Source organism: Nicotiana attenuata, chromosome 9 (assembly GCF_001879085.1).
Source record: "Nicotiana attenuata strain UT chromosome 9, NIATTr2, whole genome shotgun sequence".
NCBI lineage: Eukaryota > Viridiplantae > Streptophyta > Magnoliopsida > Solanales > Solanaceae > Nicotiana > Nicotiana attenuata.
In genome coordinates this window covers 11,630,347-11,639,780 of record NC_031997.1, presented here as the reverse complement: position 1 = coordinate 11,639,780, position 9,434 = coordinate 11,630,347, and the positions used below count along the sequence as shown (strand labels likewise).

General features: G+C 41.1%; 1 protein-coding gene across 1 annotated transcript; it reads right to left on the bottom strand.

The window, feature by feature from the left end:
* LOC109232525 lies at positions 3,723-4,342 on the bottom strand. Its single transcript, XM_019398293.1, has 2 exons — positions 3,959-4,342; positions 3,723-3,875 (listed from the first exon to the last, which is right to left on the bottom strand). Exons 1-2 carry the CDS (start codon positions 4,340-4,342, stop codon positions 3,723-3,725), a joined length of 537 nt encoding a protein of 178 aa, XP_019253838.1.

The window sequence follows — 9,434 nt, the reverse complement described above, 5'->3', positions numbered from 1 at the left end:
AACTCCAAGCCGTAGGGATTGTTCTCCATACCAAAAACTACCTCTCCACAAAAAATCAGGAGATTTCACCGTAGGAATCGCCACTTCTGATGACCTGCAACTCTCCGGCGGGCTCCAGTTGATCGGAGATGGCGTTCCAGTGGTCTAAATCGCCCAAGAGAAATGCCAATCGATTCCTGCTGCTGAGGAGGTCACGCCAATTGGCCACTACAACGAATTAATTGTCACAACTTTAAAGAAAACCAATTCTGCGACAGTATTGATCGGAAAATTTCTCCGGCAATCTACCTAGCTGGAAAACATAAGCAAAATTTAGAGAGAGAGGAGAGGACGAAAAAGAACCTAGGAAGGGAGTGCTAATATGGAAGTAGACGAATGAGTTGCAAGTGTGCACGGGGGAGGATGGGAAGGAACGGGGAAGAGGAACCTAGAAGGGTTTATGTTTTTTCTTTCTTATTGTATTTATATTTTTATTTTTCAAATATAAATATAGGTGACAATTTTTATTGAAAAATTACACATGTCATTAGTTGGGTTGGGTCTTACTTTTGGATTGGTCATTTGCTGACTGGATGGACACGTCTGTGTATGTGTAATACACGCGTATAGGCTCAAGAGTCAGATGTGTTTATTAGATAAGGGAATCATGAGTTCGAGCGTTCATACGGGAAAAATCCAAAGTTCGTGTATCGGCTTTCAAAAGCTTTACAAGTTGAAGTGACGAGGAAGCCATTTCGCCTAATAAGTAAAAGTTTGCGTACGACCAAGGGTATTTCTGAAAATATCATTTACTTTATGGGAAATTTAGTAATTTTCGTCATTGCAACTTTGGGTCAACACCGATACCATCGTTTCAATTACCAAAAGCCCTATTTTCTGTTCTTGCCCTGTTTAAATTTGCCCTATTCGCTTACGCTTCTATTGCTCACGTTTCAATTTGTCTCACGCTCTCGGTCTTCACTCTTTTAAGTGCAAGCTTAGTGATTTGGGGAAAACGCAATGTCTCTTTCTTTTCGCATTATCTGTTGGTAAGTTTATCCATCTTTGTTCAATTGTTCTATTTGAATCTGGTGCGACCTCTCTGGTTCGTTGAGTTATTTGTGCAACTGTGCTTTGTTTATTCAATAATTTGGTGATTATATGTTAGTTTTCTATATTGTTTTGAGTTGCTTGAATTTTTACATGCATGTCAGTAATTGTACCTGAGCTGCACATGTATTATGAAATTTGTCTTTGTACCAACTAATTAGTCCACAATTAAGTTGCTTTTACTGAAAATTTAAGGTATCAAAAGTGCTGCTGCTCAGGCACTTAATTGTTTCTCTTCCTTTTGCTTCATGTTTCCTCTGTTACTGAAAGTAGCTTTCATTCCTCTCCTCTTTGTATCCTTTTCATGTATTATGAGCTTTCTTTCTTCTCTCGAATAATTTTTGCTGAGTCCTTTTTTTCAATCTTCTGATGTTTTTCTTTAGTTACTTTAACTGTTTGAGCTTTCTATTTTATACTGTACATGCAAATCTTATCATTTAAAACTAAGTAATAGGGAGATGAAAATCCGTTGTTCTCTATTCCATTCTACTCGCTACCAAGTCATACAACAAAGTATTCGTGGTGATCTTCACTGGGATTCAACTGAGTTAACTCAATTAGATAAGTGTTTAATCCTTAGTTCTATTATGAATAAAATTGCGTCTCTAACCGGAATTCAGGTTTTTTTTTGTATGTAATAATATCATTCATTTATTCCCGTATGCAGTCTGTCATACGATCCATTTTGGTGCATCATTAAAGATGAGTTTGTATTTTTTTTTACTTGGACACATTTTTAGACGTTCAATATGAAGAAAAAATATCATTGATATGATACTTTCAGAAATACCCATTTTAATGCATTTTATTCTGATATAGCAGCAACAACAACAACAACAACCAAGTGTGGTCCCACAAGTGGGGTATGGGGAGGGTAGGATGTACGCAGCCTTACCCCTACCCTGGAAGGGCAGAGAGACTGTTTCCGATAGACCCTCGGCTAAAGAAGGTTATTCTGATATAGCGTGGCTAATATTATTAGTTTCTGCATGTTCTTTCATTGCTTGACTAATTTGTGCTTTCTTGCTTCATACTTGCAAATGATTTGGTGGTCCTTCATCTGATTCCTATAAAGAGATTTCTGCATTCTCTCATGATGGTAATCAATCCATCAATTTCGTGGTATAAAGAAAGAAACATGGATATTAAAGAACAATAAAAAATATTTTTATAGCATATGGGAGTAAGCACCTCTTACTACTATTTACTGATTTGGGTGTTTCCACATATTAGACTTGCAAGTGCACCAAAATTCTATGTTGTTGAGAACTACTTCAAAAATAAGTTGAAAAGTGTAGTAATTCTTTATGATATTAATTCATTCTATAGCTTCTAAATTTGCTAGAAAACCATGGAGCCTCTATTGCTCTTTCGATTAACTATTCTCATGGCCAGTTGATTGCTATTTTCGTTGTTCCTCACACAATTTCTGCCCCACTGGACAATACGATGGAATATTTTTATTCTGTGTGATAGTTAGACAAATGAATTATCAATTCATGGGTCAGTTCATTTCCTTTTTGGTAACTTTCTTTTATGAAGCATGGATACATATATAACATGTCGTATATGGATATAAGAGCAAAATTTAATTGAATTTCACTTTCTTGATATGAATTTCTTTACAGAAGGACGGAGCACTTAGAGTAGATCAAAGTGAAATCAAGTTTTTGATAGCAACAAAAATCCTCAGAGTCAAGGTTCAACAACAACAACAACAACCAATAAAATCACACAAGTGAGGTCTAGGGAGGGTAGTGAGTATGCAGACCTTACCCCGACCCCGAGGGAATATAGAGGCTGTTTCCGAAAGACCCTCGGTTCAAGAAGACAAAAAGAGACAAATACATCAATACCATCAACAACAAACATAGAAATAATAACAGCGACATAAGAGCCAGAAAATAGATGAAAAATAATAACAATAACAAGTAAATAAGGCCCTATAATATGGAAAACGGAAGAATAGTGTGAACACAACATTAACCACTAGAAATCTGAGACGAATCCCTATCAGGCTAGCCTCACACCCGGTACGAAGTAGAAATTGATCAACTACCTCCTAACCTACAATCCTAATGCTCGACCTCCACACCTTTCTATTAAGGGCCATCTCCTCGGAAATCTGAAGCCATACAATGTCCTGCCTGAAACCTCTCCCCATTACTTCTTAGGCCGTGCTCCACCTTTTCTCGTACCCACCAAAGCCAATCGCTCACACCTCTTTACTGGGGCATTTGGGCTTCTCCTCCGCACGTGCCCGAACAATCTAAGCCTCGCTTCCCGCATCTTGTCATCCATAGGAGCCACGCCCGAATAACTTCATTCCTAATCTTATCCATTCTAGTTTGCCACACATCCACCCCAACATCCTCATTTATGCTACTTTTATCTTCTGGATATGTGAGTTCTTAACTGGTCAACACTCTGCCACATACAACGTGGTTGGTCTAACGAGGGCTCTATAAAACTTACCTTTGAGCAACAGTGGCACTTTCTTATCACACAGACTCCATATGCTAACCTCAATTTCATCCCCCTACCCCTATACGATGTGCGATATCCTCATCGATCTACTCATCCCCCTGGATAACTGGCCTCAAGTACTTGAAACTACCTCTTTTGGGGATGACCTATGATTCAAGTCTCACGTCCACGCCCGCTTCCCTCGACTCCGCGCTAAACTTGCACTCCAGGTATTCTATCTTAGTCCTGCTTAGCTTGAAAATTTTAGACTCAAAGGCTTGTCTCCAAACCTCCAGCCTCTTGTTAACGCCGCCTTGGGTCTAATCAATCAGAACTATGACGTCAGCGAATAACATACACCATGGCACCCCCCTTAAATATGGTGCGTCATTGCTTCCATCACCAGAGCAAATAAAAACGGGCTGAGCGCATATTCTTGGTGTAGCCCCATAACAAGTGGAAAATGCTCATAGTCACCTCGCTCTGTCCTAAACCGAATCTTAGCTCCACCATACATGTCCTTAATCGCCCTAATGCAAGCGACCGACACATCTTTGGCCTCTAGGAATCTCCAAAGAATCTCCCTAGGCACCTTGTCATACACTATCTCCATGTTAATAAACACTGTGTGCAAATCCTTCTTCCTATTCGTGTATTGTTCCACCAACCTCCTAATAAGGTGGATAGCTTCCGTAGTCGACCGACCAGGCATGAACCCAAACTGGTTATCGGATGTAGACACTGTCCTCCTCACCCTTACTTCCACCACCCTCTCCCAAACTTTCATGGTATAACTTAGCAACTTGATACCCCTATAGTTGTTACAACTTTGGATATCACTTTTGTTCTTGTATAACGGTATCACCGTACTCCACCTTCACTCGTCTGACATCCTCTGCATCCTGAAAAATCACATTAAACAACCAGTTAACGACTCCTAGCCTGCTCTATAAACACTCCTTCAAAATTCTACCAGAATTTCGTCTGGCCCAGTTGCTTTGCCCCGACTCATCTTTCGCATAGCCCCCATGACTTCCTCAACCTTAATGTGTCTACAATACCCAAAATCTCGGTGACTCTCGGAAAGACCCAATTCACCTAGCACAATATCTCTGTTCCCCTCTTCATTTAGAAGTTTATGAAAGTAAGTCTGTCATCTCCGCTTAATCTGTACCTTTCCCATCAATACTCTACCGTCCTCATCTCTAATGTACCTCACTCGGTACATATCCTAAACCTTCCTCTCTCTCGTGTTGGTCACCGCCTTTGTCACTCAGTTCCTCGTACATAAGACCAAATGCTGCAGTCTTAGCCTCTATGACCGCCAATTTCACCTCCTTCCTAGCTACCTTATACCTCTCTCTGTTTGCTCTCCTCTCCTCCTCGTTTGAGCTCCCTACTAACTTCAAGTACGCCGCCTTCTTCGCTTCCACTTTACTTTGGACCACTTCATTTCACCACCAGTCACCTTTTTGCCCGCTCGAGTAACCCTTCGAGACCCTAATGCCTCTCTCGCCGCCTCCCTTATACAGTTCGTCATCGTCGTCCACATTACGCTCACGTCCCCACTACTCCTCCAGGCTCCCAAAGACGATAACCTTCCCCCCCAACTCCTACGTTTTATCCTATGTTAAGGCTCCCCACCTGATCCTCGGTCGACCTCGAACATACCTCTTCTTCCTCTTTATCATGATACCGACATCCATTACCAAGAGCCTATGCTTCTTCGCGAGGGTCTCCCCCGGGATAACCTTGCAATTCTTACACAATCCTCTATCACACCTCCTGAGGAGGAGGTAGTCAATTTGATTTTTTTCCACCGTACTTTGAAACGTAATCAAATGCTTCTCCTTCTTCGGAAAACTAGAGTTCGCAATCACCAACTCCAATGCTTTAGCAAAATCCAATAGCGAGGTTCCTCCTCCGTTTGGGTGGAACTATTGAAATAAGAGAAAGCTGCACTATTTTGAAAAAGTAAGCGCCATTTGAATTGAAAAAGAAAAAAAAAGTAGTTGTATTGTTAAAAATACTTCTTGATAGTGGTAACTTTTGATGTATTTGTACTTAAAGAAGTTGGGAGTTGATGTATATTGATGTGAGGGTGGAGTTTTGATTTGACATAAGTGTGAGCTTTGAATGGTTAATTGTATGTATTAAAGTGCTTAGGGAGGTGTAGTCATGCTTATATCCAAATATATCCTACCCATTCCGCAGCCTACATTACGACCAAATAAAGTCCTACTTGATCCTTGGCTGAATGAGCTTGATTAATTGAGTATTACACTATGGGCAAGCCTATGGAATGTCTTTTGCGGCATATGAATGTTACTTCTAAGAGTGCGAATTCTTTTTATTTTGAGTTCCTAATTGTTCTTAAATTTTATTGTGTATGGAACTACTCTATATTGTTGTGTGAGGGCACTTGATTCATGAAGGAAAGGTAATGTTTGACCTCTGTGTTAGAGTAAGTGAGCGGGTTGCGAAAAATGCATGGTGCTTTTAAGTCAAATCTTGAGGCGAGGATGTTACAGTAATGTGCTTAATCTGTTTTAAATATTCTTGGTGTGATGAGTTAGGAGAGTTATTTGAAAAGATCCTGTCTATGTAAAGTGTAGTTTGATTGCTCGAGGATGAGCAATGTTTTAAGTGTGGGATGTTGATGGTAGGCTATAATTGCGTATTTTAGTCACTTATTGCAGTTGAATTCACTGCACTTTACTTGTGTTGAGCTTTAATTGGTAGTGTTTTGCACTTATTGTCTCTTGTAGGAGTGATTCCGAGCTATGTAGATGTTGTGGAACTAATTCGAGCTATTTGGATCTTTGAAGTCTGAGTAAAGGCCCAAGGAATTAAGCCGGGAACGTGTTGGGGGGTCAAGGACCGCATCTGGACATCAAAAATCAAGCAAAAAGAAAGACTCCGAGAATTTTGCCTATTGCGGCGTGTGGGGCGGAGTGTGGTGCATCGCAGCAGTGTATTTTTGTTGCCTGTTGAATTGTTGAGCTCCCTGAAAAAGTCCACTAGCGTCGACTCATGGCGCGCCTGTGTATTTTTTACAGAGTGAATGTCCTATTTCGGCTAAGACAAGGTGATTTCATCTAGGCCCGACCCTACTTGGTATAAATACATGAAAAAACGTTATTTACTGGACTTTTGACATACTTTAGACCTAAGGACGCTAAGGAGGAGTTGGAAGATCAGAAGCACAAGGATTTCATCATTCCTTCCTCACTTAAGACCCGAGTTTGGATTGAATTTATGTTTTCCTATACTTTAATTATATTTGTGATGAATTTATCCCTATCTATAGAGTATTTTCCTTTAGGGGTTGATGAATTTGGTGTATTGATGATTGTTTGTGGATTATAACTCTAGTTTTATGTATTGAATCGTTTTGAATGATTTAATTTTTGCATCTATATTCACTAGTTCTTTTAATCGAGAGAGGCATAACATGTGATATCTTTGCATTATATTGTTGGTTGAGTTCATAGATTCTTTGAAGTAATCGAAAGAGGCTAGTTGAATTATTGATTAAACCTAGTTAGGATAATAATCAAAAGAAGTGTTTTCCTAAAGACCAGTCCACTGCGCATTCTTGCATATCTTCACGTGGTTAAAATTGGTTCATCTTGTGCGGTTAAGAGTTAATCGAGAGATGAGTTTTTGCTGAACGTTTGAACTAATAATTGAGTGAATTCGAGAGACTCACTTGAACATTAGAAGTGAATTATCTAGAGTTGGATCCCGAATAATTATCTTGCGCCTATCCTATCAAAACTCTTTTTGCTCCCGTTGATAACCTTATTTGCTTATTCCTTATCTCGATAGTCACTAGTCAATAACTTTAGATTCTTAGTTAATTTTAGTTATTAATCATATAAACCTCAACTATTCATTCTCCTGGATAGTAATCAAGTTAGCAACAACGAGAATACTGTTTAAATCCAATCCCTGTGGATATGATATTATACTATACTATCTTTGATTAGCGAGCGTAAATTAAGTGTGTGTTTTGTGCTCGTCAAGAGGTGTAGACCTCTCCGAGTCTAGCTCCTACGTACCGTCTAGGGAGGTGTTAGAGGGCAACTCAGCCTTTGTTCAGGAGGAACAACCAGCCAGATAGTCGAGGTACCAGCTCAGGGACGAACCGTCTTAATCACCAAAGAGTGAGTCAGGCTTCTGATCCATTAGCTGCACCAGTCCTTGAGGCACCAGTTATACATGACATCCCCTATGATGGCAGAGGGAGAGATGCTACGGCTACATGCCTTGAAAGATCAAAGAAGAAAGAGGTTTGGGAGGATCGCTTTGTCAGCCTGGCCGCCTTCACCAATTTTCGCATGTGGTGGCCATTGAGGTCGCTAACTCTTGAGCGACAGTTTTTTTGAAGGATTTGGAGAAGTACAACCCAGCTATTGAGACAGTTCAAGGCACGAAAGGGGTGGATGTGGTTCACCGAGAGAGTAGAGAATGCAAAAGAATACCTCGTCCGAGAATTTTATGCCAATGTTGCTCATATCGAAAAAGGGACGAAGGTGACCAAAGTGCGCAACCTCAAGGTGAGGTTGATAAGCATACGCTAAATGCGTATTTGGGCTTCGAGGATGTTGAGCCGAAGAAATATTTGGAGAAGTACACACTAAAGGAGGAAGTCTGACCTTAGTTGGATGAGATCCTAGCACCACCAGGGCAACCACCCCCATGGATTACCGTTGGGGTTCCCATTCAGCGGAGTACTTTGAGCTTTGAGTCAAAATGGTGGCAAACCTTTGTATGTAGCAGGTTAGATCCATGCCAAAATGAGACTCACCTTCCTATCCCTTGGCAGTGCTTGTGGCTTTTATCATGACCGGTTACCCAATCAATGTGGGTGCCGTGATATCGGCTAATATTTTAGTGATTGCACGGCATGATAGCTCGGCCTACCCTTATCCCAACACTATCACAGAGTACCTTACTGATGCAAAGGTAGAGACGGGAGATTTTGACACCAAGGTGAAGCAGAAGAAGCCATTTGACTGGTATTCTTTGATGGATGCGAGCAACCCAAATAAGAAAGCCTAGCCTTCTACCACCACAAACCAGTTTGATGAGCCAATATTGGTAACTTCTGAGGCAGCTGATCTTCCATCCACCTCTGTCGAGCCCTCTACCAGTGCCATGGCTATGCCTCCACATCATCTTTAGCTCCTACCACAGCCCCTAAAGTTGCCCTAAAGCCAGTGCCCGTGCCCATACTTACCCTATCTGCTCTGCAAGTCTCCCAGACATTGGCGAGCTCAATAATTGGATGCAGACAGCTACTTCTAAGCTGTCTGACTTGTCTAGTACTGTTGCAGTGCAGTCCACTTCTCATGTACCACAAGCTCCTTTTGACATTGATGAGACACTGAAGAAGATTTTGGAGAACCAGAAGACGATCATGGATACCTTGGTACAGCACGGGACAGTGATTGAGGATCTGGGAAAGGAAGTAAAGAAGATGAGGAAGTTCCAAGTCAGCAAGAAATCGGTGGACAAGCTCCGGAGGGAGGTGACTAGACTTGCTACAGCTGGCGACCTTCCATTTGATATGCTACTTAACTTGTACCAATCCGCCCCAGATCCTTCAGCACCATTTACATTGGTAGCACCAGCTGGCCAGTCTGATGAGCTAGACCTTGCTTCCGACACTGCTGAGGTAGTTCGTGAGATGTTCGTCAACCCATCCATGCCTAGATTTGATGATGATGAGATTCAGTTGGCTGATCTTGAGGGAGATGACATTACTGGGACACTGAGATGTCCAAGGATCTATAGGGATTTTTCTTTACCCTCTTATCTTTTACTCATATTTTGCTAAGCATTGTGGATAATGATTACTTTTATTCGGGGGG

What these genes read in the sequence shown, in the direction of transcription:
- LOC109232525 (XM_019398293.1), bottom strand. Translation starts at nt 4,342, where the DNA reads ATGAAAGTTTGGGAGAGGGTGGTGGAAGTAAGGGTGAGGAGGACAGTG. An exon ending in GCCCGTTTTTATTTGCTCTG is followed by an intron (nt 3,876 to 3,958) that starts GTGATGGAAGCA and finishes CTGATTGATTAG; the next exon opens with ACCCAAGGCGGCGTTAACAA.